This window comes from Papio anubis, chromosome 11, assembly GCF_008728515.1.
Source record: "Papio anubis isolate 15944 chromosome 11, Panubis1.0, whole genome shotgun sequence".
Taxonomy (NCBI): Eukaryota; Metazoa; Chordata; class Mammalia; order Primates; family Cercopithecidae; genus Papio; species Papio anubis.
Window position 1 is genome coordinate 40,346,574 of NC_044986.1, and position 27,611 is coordinate 40,374,184.

Genomic DNA, 27,611 nt, shown 5'->3' on the forward strand with positions numbered 1-27,611 from the left:
CAATTTTTCCAAAGTATATTTTTGATATTGGCGCCCAGATGTAGGTGGCTAAAGTGAGCAGGGAAAGCTAAGTACAGCCCTCCAGTGAAACACAGAAAGTACAAGAGTCCTGAAACAAACTCCAGATCACCCTGTGTCTCTGGGAATCTTCAGAGGTCATCAGGCTAGTGCTTCTATTACAGTTTATGTCCTGGCCAGTTATCCCATGAGACCGCATCTCTTGTTCCATACAGGCATGGACCAAAGGCCTGGGTTCTCCTTGACTCTACTGCTTACTGGATGACCAAGACATTTTCCACATCTATAAACTAGAGGTAATGCTTTAAAGTTGTAAGGGGAGCAACTTCCTTATGGCATATATTTTTGCTTTAATACTACGGTCTTTGCTATAACATTGTGGATCAGAATAAGAACTATGTGGCTGAATATTTCCGTATCTTTTGTTTAACTGTAGTTGAAGATCTTGTGAGCCTGGGATTAACAGTAATGGCAAAATTTTATTTCCATAAACAGATCTGTATAATTTCTATGGTTAGAAAAAAAAAAAAACCCTATATAATTTGGCATGCTTATTGTTTTGCCTCTGTAACAAATAACTGAAATTCACATTTATTGATAAAGAGTTGTTATCTATTCAAGAAAGATGTCTGAAAGCATCTACTCCTTCTAACTCCTTCACATAGTTTTCGGTTCTGATGTATCTTTAACTGCCTTATCATCTTACACTGAGTGTTAATCTGTAACCCCTGATAAGTCCTTGGGGGTAAAAATCTTAGAATATCTATTTATTGAGTTGTAATGGTGCTTTATATATTCTGGATACTAGACCCTTATCAGATACATGGTTTGAAAATATTTTTTCTCTTTCTATTGGTTGTATTTTCACTTTTTGGAGAATGTGCTTTGAATTATAAAAGTCTTGAATTTTTTATTGTGAAAATTTTAAATTTTGATTATGTCCAATAAATTTGTTTTTTTTGAAAAAAGAATCTTAGAATATAACATGAATACACTAGACATATTGAAACATTAAATAATTTTATTCTTTTCTCATTTACAGTAGCCCAGTGGTAAGCATGTTAGAAAACCTGAAGAAATTTAAAAGTTTTTGGTTTACAAATAGCATGTATAAAGATATCTATTCAGATAAACAAAGATCTGATCATTACATTGCCCAGCTTTAAGAATGCCAAAAATAAATAAAATACGGTACATCAAATGAGAGGCCTAGATGGGTTTATTAAAATTTATTTTAACAATTTTAGCTAACAGCATGTGCCAATGTAATTCAAGTTACAGTTAGTGCCAGATAGTATGACAGAAAACATTGTGTGTGGCTGCTTAAGAGTATGCCTCAAACAGATCCTGTTTTGTGCGCAGAACAGAGTTGGGGAACACAGCTGGGTTTAGTTTCAATGGTAAGCAGCAACAAAGATCAAGAAAATCCCCGACTTTTCTAGTAACCGCTCTACAATATGAGAAAAAATAGTATCTATCACCACCTCTTAACAATGGACATCAAAATTGGGATTGTAGGTTTTCTAAGTGCTTGGATAAAAAATGCTAACACAGTTAAGATCCTTGGTTAATTATCTTTGATTTTTCAAAATCCCCAAAACATAAGATATTTTGCTTGCTGGTGCATTAACCCATTAGCAATAACCTGAGCTATCTTTTCCTCACCAAGTATTTTAACAGTGCAAAATGTTAGTAGTCTCAGTAGATGCTGCTCACCACATTCTGTCATTGCAGCCTGATGATGAACCATGTCAGGGAGGTATCACTGCCAAGAAAAATGCACAGCAGCCTAAAAGGTACATGATTCACTAGCATGCCAGGGTGTCAAAGGTAGATAGGCAGTTTTATGCAAAATGTGAAATATATAATTCCAAATGCCCACAAGCTAACAGAAAATACAGTATTGAATCTTTTGATATAAAAACAAATACTTATTTTGCTACTTTGAACAGTACTCCACATGGACAAGCAGATCGCGATGCTCGGTGGCTGGATACTGTATATTGCACTTGGGACATTCCACCAGGCTTTCATTGAGTGCAGCAGTGGGACTTTTTGGCGAGACGGCAACTTTTTCTCTCTTTTCAGTCTCTCCTTGGAAAGTGACTAATGGCTCTGTGATGGCAAACTCATGAAGCTGTTTCTGAAAAACAAGTTTCAAATAATAGAATTTGTAAATAAGGCCCATTGTTCAGCTTTTTTCCGTTTTTTGAGACAGTCACACTCTGTCACCCAGGCTGGAGGGTAGTGGCACAAACACAGCTCACTGCAGCCTCGACCTCCCAGGTTCGAGCAATCCTTGCACCTCAGCCTCCTAAGTAGCTGGGATTATAGGCACATGTCACCATGTCCAGATAATTTTTCTGTTTTTTGTAGAAATAGAAAATTCTGCAAAAAATTAATTCTATGTTGCCCAGGCTCGTCTCAAACTCCTAAGCTCAAGTGATCTGCCCACCTCAGCCTGCCAAAGTGTTGGGATTACAGGCGTGAGCCACCATACCCAGCCTGTTCAGAAATGTTAACTGTTCTATAGGTGTTCTAGCTGCTTCAGCACTGTAGACAGATTTTCTTTTGAATTTCAGCTCCTCAGTATTATGGGGACAATATAGGAGGTAGTTGTGAATTTACCCAGATAACTACTGTAATTACCCAAATTACCCAGAAGTATTGGAGTTGGGTGTGTATATGAATATGTTTTATTAGGACACAGAGTCAAATATTAGGTAGGTCTATATACAAGGCTGATTAAATTTGCTAGTTTTGTAAAACAGAGGCAACCTCAGCAATAAAGTACTATATGGAAACTAAAGGCAGCAAGGAATTTTAGGAGTTCAAACAGCTTATACATAGAAATGACTAAGATATTGTATCATACCTTTGAGACTTTACTTTTTCGTGTTTTTTTCCTAAGAACTTGGAGTAGTTAAAAATGAGTATTTTACAGCACAGAGAAGAGGGTGACCAGCAGGAACAAAGTATAGGAAAATTACAAATTCTTTTGCATACCCTCTGCTCCCTACACTTTGAATGGTCAATAACAAAAATGAATTATAAATTTTTATTTCAAATATTATAAATAGGTAAAATCAATGATATACTTAAGAACAGAGCCAAAAATATATTTTCTTTCTTTTATTCATACAGAAGTTACAAATGACTATTGTTTTTACATTGCTTTCTCTCCTCCTTTGAAAACTGAGGAATCCTATTTGTAACATTTCACCGTCTCCAAGTGTGAATGAAATTTAAAATATGTACTAGTGGGACAGACATATATTCAAATGCAGACCCCCAACAAGTTTGGTCCAGAAGCTTATTAGTAAGGTGAGAATAAGTAAGTGAAAAACCATTTCCTCATAGAAATAATATTATTTAAAAGGTTCATGTTTTAAAAGATTATGTTTTCAGAGTCACACAAACCTCATAATACATCTAAAAAGCATATGAACAGTAATAGTCCATTATCCCTAAAAACAGCATTTTTTTTTTTTTCTTTTTTGAGACAGTCTTGCTCTGCTGCCCAGGCTGGAGTGCAGTGGCACAGTCTTGGCTCACTGCAACCTCTGCCTCCGGGGTTCAAGTGATTCTCCTGCCTTGGCCTCCCAAGTAGCTGAGGTTACAGGCGCGTGCCACCATGGCCAGCTAATATTTTATATTTTTAGTAGAGACAGGGTTTTACCATGTTGGTCAGGTTGGTCTCCAACTCCTGACCTCGTGATCTGCCTGCCTTGGCCTCCCAAAGTGCTGGGATTAGAGGTATGAGCCACCGTGCCCAGCCTTTCTTTCTTTTTTAATAGATAAACACAATTTCAGTTCAGGATTCTGTGACTACCCTCTATTCTACCCTTTTGCCCCCAGCTCAGGCACTACTTAGTGCCTCTAGCATCACAGCAGCTGGGGTATTGGGGGAATGACTCCAGATGTGATCATGTCCCTCTTTCCGGTCCTCTGAATTGATGCTCGAAGGGCAGTTGCTTCAAATGAGGCAGGGCTCTGCCTACTGATTTGAGATACATCTAGCTGTTCGTTAAGCTGTATCCTTCTAAGTTCGGAACTGATTTGTTATATAAACGGGAAGACGAAGACAAATTGTAGTTTAATCATTCCAGACTCACCAAGGATTCCAATTGTGTTATTTGATTTCTTGCTTTTCGGAGCTCCTTAAGAATTATATGCAATTGATGCTGCATATGTTGACGGTCGAGTTTTTCATTTTCAAAGTCTAAAGTACACGCCTGCATCTGAAAAAGGCCCAGGACAAGCCCATTACAGCTGATATAGACTGTCTAGTTCTCTTGACTGGATGCTCACATTTTTTTATTAGCACAAGAAGAAAATATTTATTGTACTAGTGTAGCAAGAATTCACCTGAGCACCATGAAATGTTGATGAACGAGGCAGCTTATGGCTGAGGATTTGGTTTATCCAAGGAGCAAAGCCAATGCTGAGGTATAGGTGAGGGAAGAGCAGCTTAAGAAGTTGTTGATTAGAATGACTCCTCCCTATCCACCTTTTTTAAGGGGGAAGAAGGAGAAGGGAAAGAGATAGCTATTCCCTGGTTTGGAATATACTAAATCTCAGCTTTATACCATTTATAGTACATTCTGAGACTAAATGGTGTCTCTCCAAGTTCTGCTTGAAGTTATAAGGTAGCCCTAATTACGAGATATTGTTAGGCTAGGAACTACAGCCACTGGGGAAGAGCAAAATTTGCCAAGGCCAACATCTACCTGTCAAGAAAATTGCCATCACACCTCAAGAATCTGTTTAGCCTAAGGACAGTAACAGGAATAAGTGGCTAGCAGAGTCTCTTGAAATATCTTTTTTATTGAAGAAAAAAGACTTTTATTGAAGTATTTTAAAGACACTTTTCACAACTTTCAAATGCTTCTCCATAGAACAGCGTAAACATGAGGAAAAACTGCATTTCCTAACAGGCAGAATTGAATTTAGGAGCAACCCCAATGAGTACCTGTTGTTCCAACAGAGCTACCCTTGTTTGTTCTTCTCGCTGCTTTAGCAGAGTTGTGTAAAGAAACTGGACCTGTAGGATGTAAAGAGAACCAATGTTGTCACATCCGACCTTTTCCGGCATGACCTGGGATGCATGAAAAGCTCATATCACAAGTCTCATATCTCTAACCAGGACAACACCTGCTAGTTGGGGGTGAATCATTCCAGCTGGCCATCTGATGGTTATCTATGCCAGCAGCTAACCAGTATACCACCCTTGCCGCGAGTTCCCTCAGGCACACAGACTGAATGCTGATAAACAGCACTGAACTCTGCAGCGGCCACACCCCCTTTCTTGGAGGTTCTGACATTTCTGAGTAGGATAACATGGGTGGCAGTGCTGGGCCCTTAGCCAGAGTTGGAGCAAAATTTAATCAGTGCACTTAATCTCTCCCTAGTATCACTGCTCATGCCTGTAGACAGAAATGTGAGTGGTAAAGACTAAGATGGCAGGCTGGGCCCGGTGACTTGCACCTGTAATCCCAGCACTTTGGGAGGCCATGGCAGGTGGATCACGTGAGGTCAGGAGTTTGAGACCAGCCTGGCCAACATGGCGAAACCCCATCTCTACTAAAAATACAAAAAATTGGCCAGCCGTGGTGGTGGATGCCTGTAATTCCAGCTACTCGGGAGGCTAAGGCACAAGAATCGCTTGAACACAGGAGGTGGAGGTTGCAGTCAGCTGAGATTGTACTATTGCACTCCAGCCTGGGTGACAGAGCAAGACCCTGTTTCGGAAAAAAAAAAAAAAAAAAAAAAGACTAAGGTGGCAAATGTTATAGATGGACTTGTTACTGTCCCATTACCAGCACTCTCAACTTTTGTAGGACTGTTAAAAATTACTATTAAAATAGGGGCAATAACTAGCATTTTCCTTGCTTAGTTTACAAAGCACTTTTACCTTCTCTCAACTAACCCTCGCCAAAGCCCTATAAGGTAAGCAGAGGTTATTACTAATTTGACAAGTGAATAACCAGTGAGTAGTCAGAGAAGTTGGGTGATTTGCCTACGGCCATATATCCTGGACTAGAGACTAGGCATGGATTCCAAATAATGTTCTTTCCATGATTCCAGGCTGACAAGCAAAATCTAAATTAGAGTTCCATCAAAGTAGTGTTCAATTCCAATAATCCTAACGTAGCAACTCCAACATTATTAAGATACTGTAGCATAAGGCTATGAGCATAACAAGAACATGGAAGATGCCATGTGAATTCACTTGAGCACATATCATCACCATTAAGATGCCAGTCTAGGAATCGGCCTTGATTCCTCTCATTACTTCACGTCTTCTTTTGGCTTCTCACATGTACTGACCTCCTCCTCACCCAGAGCCTTTGTGTGTATAATTTCCTCCATTGAGAGGAAGTCACCCACTTCACTGGGTCCTTCTCTTCATCATGAGAATTTTCTTTCTCTGTCCAAATGCCATCTCCTCAGAGAGGCCTCCACTGGTCCCCAATTTCCCTTTGTCATGTCACCTTGCTGCGTTTTCTTTAGTTTCCTTATTTATTGTTTATGGTCTGTTTCTGTTCTGGAATATAAACTCCCATGAGGGGCAGGAACTTGTTTTGCCCCTAGCCGGTTCTCTAGTGGTTACATAGTCCCTGACACTTAGAAAGTGTTCGATGAACACTCTGAATTATGGATCCAGTTAAGCTTACCTGAGATAAAAGCTCTTCGGATCTCTTCTTCTCTTCTTCAAGTTTTCCCCTAGCAATATCATTCTCTTCCCTGAGTCTCTGTATCTTCTCTGTTTTATGCCTATCATCTTCCAGATGTTGCACATCTGCCTTTCTTTGTGAATACAACAGCTGATTTAAATCGTGAACTTCTTTTTGGGTTTCTTCATATTTTCTTCGAAATTCACTCAGCTCAAAACTCAGCTGAGTAATGGTTTGTCGTTCCACCTCAAGATCTTTTTTTGCACTTGCCAAGAGATCGTTGTAACATTTCTGCTTCTCTTCTTGAAGATAACCTATGACAAACAACATTATGGCACAACTCATTTTATAAAATAAATAATATTCCTGAGAAGTGAAACATCAAACATCTAAATGAATCACACTATTTCCTTAGTTTACAACATGAAGAGTCAAGAGATAGGGGCTATTGTTGATATTTGATGAAATAAAAAACAAGTTCAGGTATACTCGTTGAAGTTATAAAACTCACAAATAGAAGAACTAAAAACAGTAACATCTATTCTGTAGGGAGGGAAAGTCTAAAGAAGTTCAATCAACAAATAGGAATACAAGCTCATTATCTATATATGGAGATAACTATCAAAATTAAAAATAGAAATATTAAGAGCAGTTGCCCTGATGGGAGGAAGAAACGGGGATTAGGATGGGAAAGACAGGGCAAGGCCCTTCTTAACTATTACATTATTCTAACAAGTGCTTATATGGCTTTGATAAAACAGACACACAGAGAAAGAGAGAGAGAGAGAGAACTGTATTACCAAAGAAAAGAAATTAGACTTAGCCCATAACTAAAATCCTGCTTTTACATAAACACATATTTTACAGAAGCAACTTTGTACCATTAGGGCTGACAGCTTTGAAGTGCCTCCAGAGACATTTATAGTTTCTTTTTAGCATCAGCTTTGTTTTAAATATTCAAATATGATTCTCCAGTCTTATGAGTCTTGTTCCCCTTTCTTTAGACTTCTGTATAAAATTCAAGGCTTTGGTCCCCTCCAAGCTGTCAGTCTTTTAAGGAGAGCTTTGCATGGAGTTTCTCATTTTTTTTTTCTTAGCTTGTCATCTAGAATTGCTAAACCTATTTCTTCATTTGTAAAATGAAAATACTGACCTTTCCTGCCCCGCCTCTTAGGGTTGCTCGGAAACTCCACTGAGATCTATGTAAGGGAAACTGCAAAGCACTTGGCAAAAAGAGAGCATCGTGAATAAGAAATTTCATCTCAATTCTATACCTGAAGTTCAAATGATTTAAGGATCATCTATAAAAGGCATTCTTTCTCCTGGGGTTGATATGAATAAGTGCTGAAGGGAAGCAAAGTGAAAAGAGAACTGTGACAAGGCCAACTCTAGGGGAAGTAAAAGCTGGAGAAGGACTTTGAAGAAGGGGAAGGACATTCATGGGTAGAGAAAACTGAATGTGACTTCAGAACTGCCAAAGATCACCCGTTAGCCTGTGTCGGTACTTTCTTTTGATCTGAAAACGTTAGGAAATAAAACTTGCGAAAATGGTATTTCTTACTTCAGGGCTACAAGACTTGCTCTTATTTTACTTTCTAACACATATCTATAAAAATCTAAATTTGATGAATCACTCCTTTTGGAAAATGTCAGGCCTGTCCCAAGAGAACATTTTTATACCAGTCAGTACCTTCTGATTCAGGCTTTTTTGTCTGCTGTGGGAGTGAATGAGCAGCTGTTTCCGTTTTCTTTTCCAACTCAAAGATTTTTGCTAAAAGTCCTTTTACATAGACTTCCCGCTGCTGATCATATACGAGCCACTGCTGATTTTTCTCCAGAGCCTTAATGGGAAGATGAAAGAAAATCAACAGTAAAATACAAAAACAAAATCTTAAAATGGGCAAGAGAGTCCAAGTGATGTAGTCTTTTCCAACAAAAACTCTCTGGCTCATAGACAAATTCTGGGCAACCATTCTATGTTACATGCCTTCAGAATACATAACAACATGACACCGTCATAGTTTATGTGGGATTAAGTTCATTTGTTTGCTTTTTTCAGTACACAACTTGCTTTGTGTGTGCGTACATATCATTCTCTGTAAACTAAAACACCTTTTGGGGCAGACATGGAGATGAACTGTTCAGAACCCCCCTTCAAGAGCCCAGTTGGCTGAGTGCAGTGGTTCATGCCTGTAATCCCAGCACTTTGAGAGGCCGAGGCGGGTGGATCACCTGAGGTCAAGAGTTCAAGACCAGCCTGGCCAACATGGTGAAACCCTGTCTCTAATAAAAATACAAAAATTAGCCAGGCATGGCGGCACACGCCTGTAATCCTAACTACTTGGTAGGCTGAGGCAGGAGAATCACTTGAACCCGAGAGGTGGAGGTTGCAGTGAGCCAAGATCACGCCACTGCACTCCAGCCTGGAAACTCCAGTGAAACTGTGTCTCTCAAAAAACCAAAAACCAAACAAACAAAAAAGAGGAGCTCTGCCCAGCTGCATGGTGAGTGCTTAGCTGATTAGCTGACAGCCTCCATCTGTTAATTCCTTCAAGTCCCTGTCAGCTTTTGAGCTGAGCTGGGTTGGCCCCAGCCAACAACTGAACAAGTGCCTAACGACTGCTGCCCAACAAGAACTCTGCTTTGCAGTACTCTCTGCTCTGGAGCCCGCCATGGGGTGACAGAGACGTTGCTAGGTTTTCATCATGGTCTGATGGTCTCCCTGGCATAACTACTTCCTTTTTCCTTGCACAAATCTTGCTCCCCAATAAACCGTTTGCACTCCTAACATCATCTCCGTGTCTTCTATAGAGGATCAAACTTAACAGCTACCTTCTCTCTTTACCACCAACTTTCATCCTTTATATGATCCTTTATAACCCCATTAAAAACTCCAAGCTGGGGTCAGTCACCTGTTTGTATAGGGGTTTCATACTTACAGTGAGTTGAATAATGTCCCTCAAAATTCATGTCCACTTGAAACTTCAGAATATGACCTTATTCAGAAATGGGGTCTGTGGGTCGGGTACAGTAGCTCACACCTGTAATCCCAGCAACTTTGGGAGTTCGAGGCGGGCAGATCACTTGAGGCCAGGAGTTCAAGACCAGCCTGGCCAACATGGCAAAACTCTTTCTCTATTTTTTAGCCAGGCATGGTGGCACACACCTATAGTCCCAGCTACTTGGGAGGCTGAGGTAGCAGATCACTTGAATGTGGGAGGCAGAGGTTGCAGTGAGCCGAGATTGCACCACTGCGCTCTAGTCTAGATAGTAGAGTGAGACCCTGTCTCAAAAAAAAAAAGGAGGGGGGGGTCTTTGCAGATGCAATTAGTTAAAATGAGGCCATACTGGAGTAGCATGAGCCCTAAATCCAATGAATAGTATCCTTATAAAAAGGAGCAGACACACAGATATACACAGAGAATGGGGCCATGTGAAGACAGAAGCTTTGTATGGCAGGGATTGTAACCAGTTCATTTTACACCAGAGGACTTGCTATAAATCCAGAGCTCATAGTAATCTGAACTTCGAAGAACCTATAACAGTATCAGCAAAGCTCATTTTCTCAAGAGTGGAATACGGATTTCTGATTACTATTTGGAGAACAACACAGTAGCTCTTAAAATGATCTATTATGCATAGACAAAATTTTTCTATTTAATTTCAATCTGACAATATAATATAGTGTTTCCTTTTATAGCAGCCACTCTTTCCAGACCTCCAGTTCCACAATGAAGAAGACATAAGGAGCTTGAAGGTTTTGGGTGTCTATCAGGGCATCTGCTTTCCAGTGAGAATTTCCATCCTTTAAAGACACTGAGTCCCATATCCAGAAAGATCTACATATGTGGAAACTCTTATTAAGTCTAGAGAGTTTCTCTAAGCTTTGTTAGGCTCTTTCTACTAGCACCCTACAAACTTGTGAGCAAAGCTCCTGGGTATGGCACTTAAAGGAGTTTCAGTGTCTGTTTGCTATAGAATTAGCAAATGAATTAGGAAGAAAGAAACAGTCTCTGAAATCAAGGACTTAGTCCAGGAGCCTCAGTCACTTTACCAGACACTTTTCTCTCCACATCCATTAGGGAACAGTAGTCCTCTTTATATGGCTTAAGAGTCCATTTGTCAAGTGGAGATATTGTACATACATTTTGTATTATATATCGTCAATAATGTGAAGTTTTGTGGATGGCTGTTTTCACTGTAGTAATTTGAGTTTTGATTTAGAGTCTGTCTTATTGTTGAAACTTCATGGTAGATATATGATTGTTCAATGACTTTCTTTCAACTTTTGTGTTCGTTTGACATTTTTCATAATAAAAGTTGGGAAAAATAATCAGTGAACTTAGTAAAGTTGAGAAGATTGCTAGGATTCCTGGCCTATTTTAAAACAGGCCGCAGTAGTCACTTTCTTACTCAGCTCCACTGCCATCCCCAGTGAAGTTCTTACTCAGACCCTATGCATCTTTCAAAAGAAAGGACTTATGAGAAACCCAGGATCAGACTTAAATTTAGTTGCTAAGAGAGGAAGCACTGAATGACTCACAATGCACATGTATATCCAAATACCTATAAATTATGGTGTGTTAGATACTAAAGATACATAATTTTATACAAAATTTTACATTTGTCCACATTTAAGAAATATTTTAATACAAATAATTTAAGTCAAAATTAAATGGTCATGAAATTTTTTTTTTTTTTTTTTGAGAAGGAGTTTCGCTCTTGTTGCCCAGGCTGGAGTGCAGTGGTGCCATCTTGGCTCACGGTAACCTCCACCTCCCGAGTTCAAGCGATTCTCATGCCTCAGCCTCCCGAGTAGCTGGGATTACAGGCATGCGCCATCACACCAGGCTAATTTTGTATTTGTAGTAGAGACAGGGTTTCACTATGTTGGTCTCAACTCCTGACCTCAGCTGATCTGCCCGCTTCGGCCTCCCAAAGTGCTGGGATTACAGGCATGAGCCACTGCGCCAGGCCAATTTTATTTTATTTATTTTATTTTTCTTCTCTTTTAAAGGAACCGGCTGGGCACAATGGCTCGGGCCTGTAATCCCAGCACTTTGGGAGGCCGAGGTGGCCGGATCACAAGGTCAGGAGTTCGAGATCAGCCTGGCCAATATGGTGAAACCCTGTCCCTACTAAAAATACAAAAAATTAGCCAGGCATGGTGGTGGGCGCCAGTGGTCCCAGCTACTCGGGAGGCTGAGGCAAGAGAATCACTTGAGCCCGAGAGGCGGAGGTTGCAGTGAGCTGAGATTATGCCACTGCACTCCAGCCTGGGCAACAGAGCAAGACTCCAACTCAAAAAAAAAATTAATTTTTTCAAAAAGGAATCATACATCACTTAAGTATGAGAAACAAAAATACATGTTGAAGATTCAAGGGGTAATATTCTAAAAGGCCACATGATGGCGATGTTACCTCAATAAACATTTCCTTATTCCACCTCTTCTCACTGTGTGCATTGGCTATCAGTCTCAATACATGGATTTGATAGCTATCATAAATAATGATATTAGTTTTGAGTTCTTAGAGTCAAACATCATTACATTAGATATGCTCTCCAGCTTTGTGTCATCTATACATTTGTTAGGCATGCATTTAACAATTTCCTCCAAGTTATCAATAAAAATGTAGAACAAAAGTGGGAAAATAAAATGTCCTGTGGAGGCCGGGCGCGGTGGCTCACGGCTGTAATCCCAGCACTTTGGGAGGCTGAGGCAGGCAGATCACGAGGTCAGGAGTTCAAGACCAGCCTGGCCAAGATGTTGAAACCCCGTCTCTACTAAAAATAAAAAAATTAGCCGGGCGCACTGGCAGGTGCCTGTAATCCCAGCTACTCTGGAGGCTGAGGCAGGAGAATTCCTTGAACCAGGGAGGCAGAGGTTGCAGTGAGCCGAGATCACGCCACTGCACTACAGCCTCGGCAAGAGTGAGACTCTGTCTCAAAAAAAAAAAAAAAAAAAGTCCTGTGGAATGCTATAAAGGTCTTCCCCCAGGTTTGACAAGAATCCACTAAATATTCTGTAGACAAAAATTCCAACCAATGTAGATTAAAATGTTAGCCTGTACTGAAGGAAAAAAAATGTAGGTCAATTGACAAAACTGCAGTAGGAATGGTAGATTATAGAAGTATCGTGTCCATGTTAAATTTATTAAACTTGCTATCTGTGCTATAGTTGTGGGCAAGAGTATCCTCATTCTTAAGAAACACACATTGAAGTCTATTGCCATACCACCCTGAATATGCTTGATCTTGGCTGATCTTGGAAACTAAGCAGGGTTGAGCCTGATTAGTACTTGAATGGGAGAAAAAATACACATTGAAGTATATGAGTTTAAAGGGCTGTGGATATGTACAATTCATTCTCACATGGTTCAGAAAAAAATACTACATGTATATGTGTGTAGGTGAGGGTTGAAAGAGGAAAAAGAGAGTGCAAAATGGGGTAACATGTTAACAATGGTTGAATTTTAGTAAAGGGGATATGGACATTATAGGTTATCATACTCATTCTTGTAACTTTTCTGTTAATTTGAATGTTTGCAGACAAATAATTTTAAAATAATTATCATTTATCTTCCCTAAGTTCTATGCTTAAAATTCGGATATTTGAATTTAAGAGCAAGAAACACCTATTAAAACTGTCTTTTGGCTATTTGGTTTGATCTAGTTTATACTAACATAATTCTTAAATAAATACTAAAAGTACTGACATTTGACAATGCTTACGACATTAACTCTATGTAATTATTTCAACTGTCCACCAGAGCGAAATGGTAACTGAATAATGATACAACTGGGCCTAAAGAAGGTGTACATATGTTGTTAGGGCTTATTTAAATATAACAAATACTAATTCTGAAAATACATGGGTAAGCTTCTACAGGAAGTTGCTGCGAACTTTGAGAGGGTGATGGAACTAGAACTGCTGAGCTCTCAAACGCCAAATAATGTGCCAGTGTCGGGGCTGCAAGAAGTGAGATGTCTCTTTCCATGCTCCCTAAGTCCTCCAACTACAATTTTCCTCCTGGTCTCAAACATTTGCTGACATTCCAAACGGAAAACCAGAGCTAAACCACTTCTTGCTCCTCAAATATAAGTTAATGGTTCTAGCTGGGCACAATGACTCACATCTGTAATCCCAGCACTTTGGGAGGCCGAGGCAGGCGGGTCATCTGAGGTCAGGAGTTGGAGACCAGCCTGGCCAACATGGCAAAACCCCGTCTCTACTAAAAATACAAAAATTAGCTGGGCATGGTGGCGCACACCTGTAATCTCTGCTACTCAGGAGGCTGAGGTATGAGAATCACTTGAACCCAGGAGGCGGAGGTTGCAATGAGCCAAGATCATGCCACTGCCTTCCAACCTGGGTGACAGAGTGAGACTCCGTCTCAAAATAATAATAATAATAATAATAATAATAATAATAATAATAATAATGTTATGGTTCTGAAAGGGTGGTCCAAGGACCAGCAGCAGCAGCAGCAGCTGGTAACTTACTGGAAATGCAAAAAATCTCAGGCACTACCCCAGACCTAGCATATTAAGAGTCTGTGAATCTTGCTCAGTCTAGAGCACCATTTGTAGAAGAGTTGGGTTAAATTTTACCCCATATATATAAAAGCCTTTTTCTAAGACAGAGGAGACAAGCACAATGTGACCCTTAAATAAGCTGAGAAGATAGAACAAAAAGCTTGGGCTTACATATGCAGTATTTCAAAGTGAATTTCATAAAAAAGAATCATCATTATCTAAAAATACCCTCAGGTGATATCTGAAGCAGTTAGCACCGAGGTGCCTAAAAAGCAGATGTAAGCTTCGGATAATGGCATCTATTTTCAGGTACTTTTCTAGAAGAGACACCAGTAAAATTCAAGAAACTTCCCAAGATTCCATCCAGTCATTCTTTCAAATGTTCTAGACACTCAGGATATAGCAGTGTACAAAACATGCAAAAATCCTTCTCTCATATGACTTCTATTCTGATGGAAAGGTCGAACATTAGACAAGAGAAATTAAACAGATTGTAAATTTAGCCGTAGTATGTGATGAGGAGGGAAAAGCAGGAGAAAGGAATAGGAATTGTCTGGGAGCTATAATTTTAGATAAAGTGGTCAGGGAGCCCCCATTCTGTCCACCCCCTGGCCCCAAGAAAGTAGCATTTAAATAAAAACCTGCATGAGGTAGGCAGGAAATCATGAAGACATCTGGGGAAGAGTGTTCCAGGCAGAGGGAACAGAAAGAGAAAAGGTGGTTTATTCAAGGAGTAGCTGGAAAGCCACTGTGGTGGGGGTGGAGTAAATTAAGAGGAATGCAGGAGCTGTGTAAGGTATTTCTAGATATGCGGATCTAATGCATAGGTATGGATATACATAGAATAACAAACTTCAGTGTAATAAGACACAGAATTTTTCCTTTTCATTCCAGTTACCTCTAGGTAAATTATGTACTCTGATAAGAGTACTTGGCACCTGGCTAGATATCCAAGAGATTTAAATTCTTCTTTTGAAGATCAAAAAGACTTCAAAGGATACTTGATAGATGAAGTAAAACACAAATCTTAAGAACATGCTTATATCAGAAAAGACATGCCAGTAATATTTCTGGAACCAAAATACCAACCTACTGACCTAATACTTAAGTCAGAAACTTTATACTTCATGTCTCTAAAACTTGAAAAAAAAATACACTGTAAATAGCAGTCCTGTGCCCTCAATTTATTCCATTCCCAACAAAACCCACCAATCCATTTATAAGTTTGAAATAATATAGCTTTACTGTATAATTAAAATAACCTTATATCAAATTCTAGAGAAAAGAAGTACTAAGTGTACAAAGAACATGTTTCCTTTTCAACCTATGAAAGCAAACCTTAGTTTCAAGAGAAGGATTCAAACCAAAGAGAGCATCTTGCACGGATAAACCAAAAAAGAATACACTATAAATTAAATTACATTATAATAATAAAATGGAGGCCAGGCACAGTGGCTCATGTCCTTAATCCCAGCACTTTGGGAGGCCGAGGCGGGCGGATCACCTGAGGTCAGGAGTTCAAGACCAGCCTGGCCAACATGGTGAAACCCCATCTCTACTAAAAATAAAAATTAGCCGGGCGTGGTAGTGGGTGCCTGTAATCCCAGGTACTTGGGAGGCTGAGGCAGGAGAGTCACTTGAACCTGGGAGATGGAGGCTGCAGTGAGCTGAGATCACACCAGTCCATTACAGCTTGGGCAACAGAGCAAGACTCTGTCTCAAAAAAATAAAAATACCAAAAAAACAAGAAAAAATAAAATGACTAGGCAAATTAGGGAAATTAGATTTAGATAGAAAAGGGATGTTACTGAAGTATTTGGTGGCAGTGATAATTTCTAGGGCTGTGTACCCTACAGAGACCATGCTGCTGGGCACGGTGGCTCATGGCTGTAATCCCAGCAATTTGGGAGGCCAAGGTGGGCAGATCACTTGAGGTCAGGAGTTCAAGACCAGCCTGGCCAACATGGTGAAACCCCATCTCTAATAAAAATATAAAAACTTAACCAGGTGTGGTGGTTCGTGCCTGTAATCTCACCTACTCAGGAGGCTGAGGCAGGAGAATTGCTTGAACCCAGGAGACAGAGGTTGCAGTGAACCAAGATCATGCCACTGCACTCCAGCCTGGGCAATAGACCGAGACTTTGCCTCAGAAAACAAAAAAAAGAGAGACCATGCTTAGAGGAAATGAGTCTTGAATGTCTAGAAAGAGACTTAAACGAAGCTCACAAACCATTCAGTTTTTCTGTCACAGCACTAACGTTGCCAATTTCTATAAAACTTAAGAATAAGTGAATTAGCTTAAGAGGAAATAAACTTACATCTTTCAGCTGTATTTCCATTTCATGAATATTATTTATTGATGAGTTGAAGCAGTTTGGAGCCAGAGTCTGTAAATAATTCAACATTAGTTAACATCAGACATTCCACAATAGAAGTTGCCTCATTATATTCAGTTCCATAACAATACAGTACACCTCATGGGAGCATCCTGAAATCCAGATCTAGGCTGGGCACGGTGGCTCACACCTATAATCCCAGCACTCTGGGAGGTTCAGGAGGGCGGATCACTTGAGGTTAGGAGTTTGAGACCAGTCTGGCCAACATGGCGAAAACCCGTCTCTACTAAAAATACAAAAAGAAAACTTAGCCAAGCGTGGTGGCCTGTGCTTATAATCCCAGCTACTCGGGAGGCTGAGGCAGGAGAATCGCTGGAACCCGGGAGGCAGAGGTTGCAGTGAGCTGAGATCATGCCACTGAACTCCAACCTGGTCAATAGAGAGAGACTCTGTCTCAAAAAAAAAAAAAAAAATCCAGATCTAGTAGATGGTGGTAAACCATCAAGTCAGGTGAGAGTTACCAGAGATAACCATTGTCAAAATTAAGATCTCCTGAAGTTTCCCAGACTGGAAACCCTGAGATTTTCTATCTAATCTGACTTCTGCGGTCCTCTGGACCCCCCAGGATTGCCAGAATAGCCCTTAGTGCATATGAATAGCCCAGTGATTTTTACCAAAAAGACAAACACAAAACAATTAGGCTATTTAAATGACATCTAGGGCCGGGCGCGGTGGCTCAAGCCTGTAATCCCAGCACTTTGGGAGGCCGAGACGGGCGGATCACGAGGTCAGGAGATCGAGACCATCCTGGCTAACATCCTGGCTAACACGGTGAAACCCCGTCTCTACTAAAAAATACAAAAAACTAGCCGGGCGATGTGGCGGGCGCCTGTAGTCCCAGCTACTCGGGAGGCTGAGGCAGGAGAATGGCATAAACTTGGGCGGCGGAGCTTGCAGTGAGCTGAGATCCGGCCACTGCACTCCAGCCTGGGCGACAGAGCGAGACTCCATCTAAAAAAAAAAAAAAAAAAAAATGACATCTAGAAGCCATTAACTTGTCAAACAAAAGGTAAAAATTTTTTTCTAGAATCATGTTTTGTATTACTAATAGTATTCATTAGGCCAGGCGCAGTGGCTCACGCCTGTAATCCCAGCTCTTTGGGAGGCCGAGGCGGGTGGATCACAAGCTCAGGAGTTCGAGACCAGCCTGGCCAATATGGTGAAACCCCGTCTCTACTAAAAATACAAAAATTAGCCAGGTATGGTGGTGCACGCCTGTAGTCCCAGCTACTCGGGAGGCTGAGGCAGAAGAATCACTTGAACCCGGGAGAAGGAGGTTGCAGTGAGCCAAGATCAGGCTTACGTCTGTAATCCCAGCACTTTGGGAGGCCAAGGCAGGCAGATCACCTGAGGTCAGGAGTTCAAGACCAGCCTGGCCAACATGGTGAAACCCCATCTCTACTAATAATACAAAAATTACTCCAGCCTGGGCGACAGAGTGAGACTCCATCTCAAAAAAAAAGTACTAATTATTAGTTAGTATTAGTTCATATAGATTATATGGGACTCAAAAATTATTTCTTTCCTCTTTTCATTTTCTCAGAGGAATAAAAGAGACGTAGGTGGCTAGGTAGCCAGGCTGGCCAACAAACATAGAAAAAGCTGTATTTCAGTCTTTTAATAGCTATAAGAGACTTGTGAATACTGGCAAAGAAGCTCAAAAAAATTATTTTTCTCCAAAGATGCTCTATTCATTCACTTTAATATGTAGCCCTTTCTCTCTCTCAATTCAGTCCTCAAGGTGGAAACTATGACAAAGATAGTTCTCCAAACCCCTTTCCTTTTACCCTGGGCACACTATAGACTATGATTCATAGCCTGCCCTGTGGTTAGTGGAGCCATGTTCCAGTGGAATGTGAGCAGAGGTGAGACATGTCAATACCAGGCCTGGCCCCAGAACCCTCCTAGGCAGTTCTCCACAGGCTCCATCTCACAGCCACATACAGAGGTCTTGGTGGGGGACCCCACCCTAAAGGAGGGTGGAGCCACTAGAAGGAAGGAACCTGGAGTCAAATGACTCTGTGGAGCAAAGCTTCCTCCACTCCAATCTGGACTAGACTGGCATGAGAGAAAAATAAACATTTGTTGTGTAACACACTGACATTTGGAAGTTGTTATAGAAGTCAGACATGCTAGTTAAATACAGAAATCAATATGGGTAGCCCACAAAATTATTATAAGAATACATCTTTAAAAATTATAATTTCGGGCCAGGTGCGGTGGCTTACGCCTGTAATCCCAGCACTTTGGAAGGCCGAGGTGAGCGATCACCTGAGGTCAGGAGTTCAAGACCAGCCTGGCCAACATGTTGAAACCCCGTCTCTACTAATAATACAAAAATCAGCAGGGCATGGTGGCAGGCGCCTGTAATCCCAAATACTCGGGAGGCTGAGGCAGGAGAATTGCTTGAACCCAGGTGGAGGTTGCAGTGAGCTGAGATTGCGCCATTGCATTCAAGCCTGGGCCGCAAAATGAGACTGTCTCAAAAAATAAAAAATAAATAAAAATTTTAAAAATTATAATTTCCACCAAGCTTGTATTTCACATTCCAAAAGTGGAGAAACTAACTCTTGAACTTCAAAGAAAAATTTTAGTCAGCTACTTTGAATCTGACTGTAATGTTTTATGAGTTTCAGTTCTGTGGAAATTCTCTAGAAAAACTTCGCCTTTTTGAACTCATCTGCAGAAACACTCAAACACCCATCTATGAAAATACACATAAATGTATAGGTCTGACCAGTATCTCCCCTAAATGGGAAATAAAGTACAGAGAAAGATTCTTAACAGCACTGAGAGATATTTGAAAGCTATAGATGATTTTTTGTTTTGTTTTGTTTTTGAGACAGAGGCTCACTCTGTCACCCAGGCCGGAGTGCAGTGGCACTATCTCGGCTCACTGCAACCTCCATCTCTCAGGTTCAAGCGATTCGAGTGCCTCAGCCTCCTGAGTAGCTGGGATTACAGGCACGTGCCATCACGCCTGGCTAATTTTTGTATTTTTAGTAGAGATGGGGTTTCACTGTGTTGGCCAGGCTGGTCTCAAACTCCTGACCCTGTCAGGTGATCCACCCGCCTTGGCCTCCCAAAGTGCTGGGATTATAGGCGTGAGCCACCACGCCCAGCCCATAGATGATACTAATGTTAGTATTATCGAATGTCCAAATCTCCAAAAGAATCAAAGGTCTGATCAATAAGTAACCATTTACTGAGCACCTACTGTATATTAGGCACTATGTGAGGCAATTTACATACATTATTACATTTAATTATCAGTATTCCTATCCTGATTTTACTGATGTGGAAACTCAGGTTTAGCTTATATGTTAAAAAAAAAAAAGAAACTAAGATTTAGGACAGGGGTCTGGAGAAGTCTAGTATTGTCTCTAAGGCTATAAAGGTTAACAAATTTGTTCAGAGTCACAGAGCTGGCAAGTACAAAACCAAAATCTGAACTCACATGTCTACTTCTATATCCTTGTTCTTTCTATGACACTAGTGCCTCTCAAACAAAAGGGGGAGAAAATGCAAGAGCGGTTAGGAAAAGTATATTTGATATTATAATTGTATGTTTCAAATGTGAAAAATAACCAAAAAAATGAAGCCTACTGTTTTCATGATACAAACTACAGAAATAAGAACTCAAAAAAACCTTGGTAATTGTAAATACACAGTAGATTTTGTCTTTTGAATATTCCTCCAGGCAAATCAATGGTACAAGGAGTGGAGGGTACCATATTAACTATTTTTGCTTATAGAGAAGGGACTGGGCTATCAAAAAAAGTCAAGTGACCTGTTAGTATACTATACTAATCATTTGTCTGATCATTTGGGAAGCATGTATTAACAAACTCATTCTTCCTAAGAATTACAAACTGTATCAGAAAGAAAAAAAAAATCTGGGTTTAAAGAAATGATTAGCACCTGTGATAAACGAAGTGCACTGGTTTTGCTTTCAAGTTCAGCAATTCGTGAGGTTGCAGCAGACAACTGTTGTTTCAATACATCTTTCTCTTCAGATAAGGCTTTCAATACCTGCTCCCTCCTTTCACCTTCTTTCGTTGTCTCTTCCAGCTGTTCAAGCAATGCGGTAGTACTATATCTGGCCTTCAGTTGGTCTCTGAGTCGCTGTATTTCTTTGTCCTTCTCTGTGAGTTGATAAGCATTCTTCTCCTTCTCAGCCTCAAGGACTCGAATTTTCTAGATATAAACTAAGAAGAATCTTAGAACAAAGCCAGGTCAAACATCTAGCTAAACAATATATACTTCAACAAGCATTTATGAAGCATTTATTATATATCAAGTCAGCATTATGCTAAATACCAGGGCCAAAAAAGAGAGGAAGCCAAAGTTTTATGTTCAGATAGCTCACAGAGAAGTAAGTCAATGTATTAATGCAACGTTGTAAGTGCTGTAGTTAAGACAGATTAAAAAATGGGCACAGACATGAAGAAAGGAGAAACCACCTCTATCAAGGGTGGTGAGAGAAAGCTAAAGAAGGGCTAGCTCTCCCGTGAGTATTTGGTAATCATTCTTCCATAATACTGGATCTTGTAAAAACTAAAAGCTAAAAGTGGGTCACACAAGATATACATGCTCATTAATGAACTGGAATCAGTGGAACTTAAAAGTTACAGAATATTTCAGCAGGAGAGGGATGCATTCATTAACCTGCTTACTTTTGATAAATGATTCCATATTGAATCTAGAAGGTGATCTCTAAAGGAATGCTTAACATCTTCAAACATTCACAAGATATGCAAACTGCTGCTGGCATAAAGGAAAAGTCAAATAAAAAGATAATAGAAATAAATATTAAAATTATAGGCGAACAGGGTCAAAACAGCATGAAGTTAAAACCTGCATTTAGGAAGGAAAAAGCAGCAGTTGTTCAAATACAAAATGGGGAAAATTTAAGTTTAGGGGGATGGTTATTCATGTGAAAATGAGAGGATTTTAGTTGGCCACAAGCTTAACTCAAATCAGTAGTATGAGACAGATAGAGAGTCATACAATTTTAGGCTTTAATGGAGTACAGTATCCACCTAAGTAGATGTAACACTACTATTTCAATCTGTGTTTGCCAGAACATATTTAGGATACTGTGTTCAATTCTAAGTGCATAATTCAGGAGGGATATGAATAAACTAAAAATTGTTCAAGATTTTGATAAGCCAGAAGAGCTGAAGAATATGAGCTTGGTCTGCAGAAAAGTTAAGAGGAAGCAAAATTTCCTTACATATCTAATAAATTGCCAGTTTGCATAGGAAAAATAAGACTTGTTCTGTGTAACCTTAATAGGCACAATTAGAACAAATGGGTAGAAGTCATAGGAAGTTTAATTTCAATTGATTATAAAGGAACAAAGTACCCAGTGCTTCTCAAAAAGTGGAATGAAATGGAAAGCTATCTCTCAGGGAAGCAATAAGATTCCTTCACCAGATTGCAAAATAACCTTCATATCTGTGGATTGGTGATGACTGTTTTCTCAATGCTTGAAAAAGCATTTACCTCAATGTATGTTGTTACAAAAAATAAACCAGTTTTATTATGTGCCTGTTTAGAGAATTTAAAGAAATCATATGGTATAGTGTTTACCCATTTATTTTGTTTTATTTTATTTTATGTATTTATTTTTTGAGATGGAGTCTCGCTCTGTCACCCAGGCTGGAGTGCAGTGGTGCGATCTCAGCTCACTGCAACCTCTGCTTCTTGGGTTCAAGGGATTCTCCTGCCTCAGCCTCCCGAGTAGTTGGGATTACGAGGGCATACCACCACACCTGGATAATTTTTGTATTTTTAGTAGACACAGGGTTTTGCCATATTGGCCAGGCTGGTCTTGAACTCCTGACCTCAGGTGATCCGCCTGCCTCAGCCTCACAAAGTGCTGGGATTACAGGCGGGAGCCACCGTGCCCGGCCTTAACCATTTATCTTCTAAATACAAACAATAAAAGCACTTTTGCAAAATAATTAAATCCAAATTTGTGATTATATTTATGATTACATTTTAAGTCCCTCTAGTTCTAATAAGTTCCTAACTTCCTTACTGTCTATGCCATAACAAATTATAAATTAGTGAATCTGAAATATAGTTGAACAGAGTGTAAATGCCAACACATCTAATAATTTTTCCTTCAAAAGCCTGAAAACCAGAATTACTTGGAAAGTAGCCAATATGCATGATAAAAAATGTTTTAAACAAGGAAATTTGAACGCTATTTAATACTCTGAAATGGACAGATTTGATTTTTTACATTTAGCAAATTAACAGGAAAACCAGATTATATAACTGTAGGGTAAATATTTTCTCTTCTCCCACAGTAAAAAAGAGACAGAAGCCCAGCACAGTATCCTTAAAGTACATCAACGAGTAATACAGTACTCCAAAAAAGCATGGAATGGCCAGGCATAGAGGTTCACACCTGTAATTCCAGCACTTTGGGAGGCCCAGGCAGGAGGATTGCGTAAGGCCCAGAGTTTGAGGCTGCAGTGAGCTAGGATCAAGCCCCTGTACTCCAGCCTGGGCAAGAGTTGAGATCCAGTCTCAAAAAAAAAAGTATGGAAAATCAAATGCTTCTAAGTTACGCTATCAATTTAAAAACGGCAAAAATAGCCAGAATGTTCCACAATCTTAAATACAGCATAACAAAAGTTATCAAGAATATTCATTATCAAGAAGCTATAGGAAAAATGATGGATTAGGTTATTACTTTGCTTTAAATAACTGAAAAATAGACCATACTAAAGGTGAAACAGACTATGTGAAAGGTACAAAACTATTCATCACAATGTCTTTATTTCCAAAACAAACTTAGTACCTGGTAACCTAAAAACACATACTCAATTACATTTAAAAGGTAAGAGGTAGTAATGACTAAAGTACATCTAAGACTTGGCAAAGTCAAAGTAGGAATTTAAGATTCTAAACCCAAGGTCAGCTTTCCAAAACTAATCAACTGGACAAGACAGGGAACACGGCAAGAGTAAGAAGGTAGCATCAGGAAATCTTCATGCATCGCTTTCTTGGAGAGCTTACAATTTAAAGGATCAGAAGACCATTTACCTCCACAAGTCTGTGTCTCTCTTTATCAGTCAGCTTTCCTTTCCCACTTGTGATTTCATCCACCGATGTCTTTAAATGCGCAATTTCTCCCTTTAATTTTTCTAATGTAGTTTCGGATTTGGAGTTACTAGGCTTCGATCCCCACTTACTTTTAATTAAATCTTTGGTACTTCTGGAAGACATCTCTGAAATGGTCTGTAAAAATAAAAATCAACCGTATAATTCTGAGTTTAAAAATTTAAATCTCAAGTTTGAAACAGGTCTAATGACCTATCTGCTGTAAATAGAAATGATATATCCAAACCAGCAGGATATGGAGAAAGATTGATGGAGGCTTCTGGGGTATTGTAACTTTTTTTTTTTTTTTTTTTAAATCTCAGTTGTACTTAAATGGGAGTATTCACCTTCTAAAATATGTCAACTTGGGCCGGGTATAGTGGCTCACGCCTGTAGTCCCAGCACTTTGGGAGGCCAAGGTGGGTGGATCAAGAGGTCAGGAGTTCAAGCCCAGTCTGGCCAACATGTTTGAAACCCTGTCTCTACTAAAATTAAAAAAATTAGCAGGGCATGGTGGTGGGCGCCTTTATTCCCAGCTGCACAGGAGGCTGAGGCAGGAGAATCGCTTGAGCCCGGGTGGCAGACGTTGCAGTGAGCCAAGATCGCACTATTGCATTCCAGCCTGGGCAACAGAGCAAGACTCCATCTCAAAAACAAACAAACAAAAATGTCAACTTGTCCATTTATGTTTTGTGTGGTGTTCTATATGTGTAATTCTTCAGTTAAAAAGTTTTGTTTAAAAAACAATGAAGGGGTCCGCAACCATTAAATAAAGCCTGAAAGAAGTAGGTCACAATCAAGCACATATCTTGGCCCAAAATAGAAAGCTGTTGGTAAATAATGTAATTCTGAGTATACAGGCACTGAAATGTCATTACTCAACATAGGTCCTCTGTTTTAGAAGATAGCCTAGTTCAGATCTATCTTAATAGTCATTTGAGAGAGCACAGTGGGAAAAAGTGAAGAGAATCTAAACTAAGACATTTACAGGAAAAGAGGCATAACATTCAGGGGAGTCAGGCATGAAAGGAATTAAGAATAAGGGGCCAAATTAAGTAAGGAGAAACTCAGTATCTGCTAACAGTACTAGATGATGGTTTAGAAACAAGTATATAAACTTTATCAGGCAAAAATCTAGTGAGGCATACAATGCATATAAATAGTATACAAAAGTAACTCTAATTAGGGAGGTTAAAAAACATTTTTCCACTTCATGCATCCCAAGACAAAATAGTGGCAGTGTGATTAAAGGATATAAAGGAGTATGAGCCCATTAGTGCACTCAAAAATTACTATAGAGCCTACTATTTACCAGGTATCCTAATACATGCTGAATGTAAACTGGTTTTAAAAAAAAAAAAAAAAAAAAGACATGTTCCCTGATGTCATGGGGCTTTCAGTGTAGTACAGGCAGGCAATAACAAGGAAACAAACAAGGGTTCATGAATTCTCAAACTGTAATAAATATTACACAGGAGAAGTACAGAGATAAATGATATCAGTAAAAACAGGAGAGACCTCCTTAGAACGGTAGCGAAGTGACTTTTAAGATTGTCCTGTGTGAAATCAGAACGTCTAATAGCACTGTGGAGACTGAGAAGAAATCATCTATCAAAAGGTTAGTCCTGGATTTTTGCCATTATAAAGTGAAAGATTAAGGTAGCTCATCCATCAGTCGAAGAAATGCAAGCTTATGGCGTCTCTCAGTCACCTACTGCCACAGGAAGTTCTTTCCTATGTGTTTCTGTTGATAACACACTGTTGACTTGATATGGTGGGTCGTAGGACAGAAAACTACTTTGCTACCAAGTCATTGAGACACAGAATGATGGAAATATAGATCTGCACAACGTGAAAGAACCCCGAAACATCTGCTTCCTAACCTTTGGACAGAAACTCTGGCAGTGAATGAATGACTACCGTTTCTAGCCTCTGGCCCAGACGGTTTGGATCTCCCCCCACCACCTAGTCCCACCAACCTCCTTTCCCTTTTTTTTTTTTTTTTTTTTTTTTTTTTTGGCGGGGGTAGGGGGTTAGGGGCAGCAGAGTCTTGCTCTGTCGCCCAGGCTGGAGTGCAGTGGCACGATCTCGGATCACTGCAACCTCCACCTCCCGAGTTCAAGCGATTCTCCTGCCTCAGCCTCCTGAGTAGCTGGCACTACAGGTGCGCGCCACCACGCCTGGCTAATTTTTGTATCTATTAGTAGACCAATATTCACCATATTGGTCAGGCTAGTCTTGAACTCCTGACCTCAAGTGATCTGCCCGCCTCGGCCTCCCAAAGTGCTGGGATTACAGGGGTGAACCACCGCACCCTGCATTTTTCCCTGTATTTCCTATTCCAGTCATCCACAGGGTTCCCACAATTCAGACCTTCTTCAGCATGCCTTCCCTCTGTGAACTCTAATAAATGATATAGCTGTCCCACCCCCACCCCCACACAATCTGGTACCCAATTACACTCCCCGCTAACCTTTTATTTTTTTCAATTGTTCAACTGTTGTTTCAAGGACTGCACTTCGATTTTTTTTTTTTTTTTGGTCACCCACAGAGCCTAACAGCAAGCGCTAAGAAATGATTGGCTGATTGGCTGAAGTGACCTAAGTCATGCCGGACAGGAGGTGACAAAACAAGCGCTTCCATCCAGTAAACGGTACAAGGCATCAATTACAAGCCGCATATTCTACAAGGTGACGCCAATCTTTAAAAATTCCCGCATAAAATCTCACTTGAGGAGACAGGAAAAGAGAAACTGCAAAAAAAAAAAAAAAAAAAAAAAAAAAGGCACTAGGTTTCTCATCTCTAAAATAAAGATGTTTGAGGAACACACAAGTAAAGTGCTTGCCAATCGGAAAAAGCCGTCCTAACGAAAGACCTTGGGCAAGTCACTTGGCCTCTCTGCGCCTATCTGTAAGGAGATGATACCCACCGCCAAGTCCAAAGGAGCGATCAAGAGAGAATGGTCTTGAGGCGCCCAGCCGGGTGCTAGCCACAAAGTGAGCGCCAGGGAAAAGGACTGTTATCAGGGCGGGCACAGATTGAATCCCGTGGACGCGATCTGCCCACTGACCTGCCCTCCCTGGCGGTCTGGACCGGCCCGGCCCCGGGGCTGCGGGTCCTGGCCGCCCCTCGCCACCCTCCGCGGTCTCCTCCCTTGGGCCAGCCAGCAGCTGAAGCGAAGCCCGGCGCTCGAGTCGGCCGAATCACACCATCAGGCGCGGATGCCGCTTCCGGGAGTTTGAATCCCGCGGCTGCAGGGCGGGGCACGTCACTGCCGGCTGGGCGCGGCCCGCAGGAAGGAGGAGCAGGGCGCGCGCGGCGGGAACGCGGCGCCCCGATTGGCTGCCGCCTTTAAGGGGCGGAGATTAAACCTGGGGGCGGGCCGAGGAGGGGCGGGGGCCGCGGGGCGGGACCGAGGGCTGGAACACCCCCTCCCCGGCCTGCCGGCTAATTCTGGGGCTCGGGGATTCTCTGCGGGCTCAGACCTAAACGAGCTTGGTGTCACGCAGTCAGGGGCTGGTTTTGTGTTTATACGCTTTTAGGAGGAAGCAAATTGCTATTTTTGATGGGATAAAACCAGTGACAGGGATGAACTAGTTCTGCGCTCTTGAGCATAGTTTATCCCTGCGTAAAGTGCGGCCCCTCCTGCCCTGGGACACCGGGATTTCACAAAGGAGCACAGCCCCCTTGTTATCCCCTCGGGTCTCACTCTGTCGCCCACGCTGGAGTGGAGTGGTGCAGTCATAGCTCACTGCAACCTCAATCTCCCGGGTTCAAGCGATCCTCCTGCCTCAGCCTGCGAGTAGCTGAGACTACAGGCGCACGCCACCACTCCCGGCTAATTTTTTATTTAAAAATTTTATA

The 27,611-nt window shown here is 40.8% G+C and overlaps 1 protein-coding gene across 8 annotated transcripts; it reads right to left on the minus strand.

Annotated features, from left to right (window-relative positions):
- Positions 1–1,021: 1,021 nt before the first annotated feature.
- CEP55 (centrosomal protein 55) lies at positions 1,022–26,999 on the minus strand. 8 transcript variants are annotated; one of them, XM_009214984.4, is made up of 10 exons: positions 26,818–26,965; positions 26,221–26,499; positions 23,691–23,885; positions 20,550–20,825; positions 16,551–16,619; positions 8,386–8,536; positions 6,696–7,009; positions 4,991–5,062; positions 4,134–4,259; positions 1,022–2,161 (listed from the first exon to the last, which is right to left on the minus strand). In XM_009214984.4, exons 3-10 carry the CDS (start codon positions 23,871–23,873, stop codon positions 1,958–1,960), a joined length of 1,395 nt encoding a protein of 464 aa, XP_009213248.2. In that variant the 5' UTR covers positions 23,874–23,885; positions 26,221–26,499; positions 26,818–26,965; the 3' UTR covers positions 1,022–1,957. The 8 variants fall into 8 exon arrangements, with proteins under 8 accessions (XP_009213248.2, XP_003904058.2, XP_003904059.2 ...); XM_003904009.3 differs by lacking the exon at positions 26,221–26,499 and having other exon boundaries at positions 26,677–26,999; XM_003904010.3 differs by lacking the exon at positions 26,221–26,499 and having other exon boundaries at positions 26,818–26,982.
- Between the last annotated feature and the right edge of the window lie 612 nt (positions 27,000–27,611).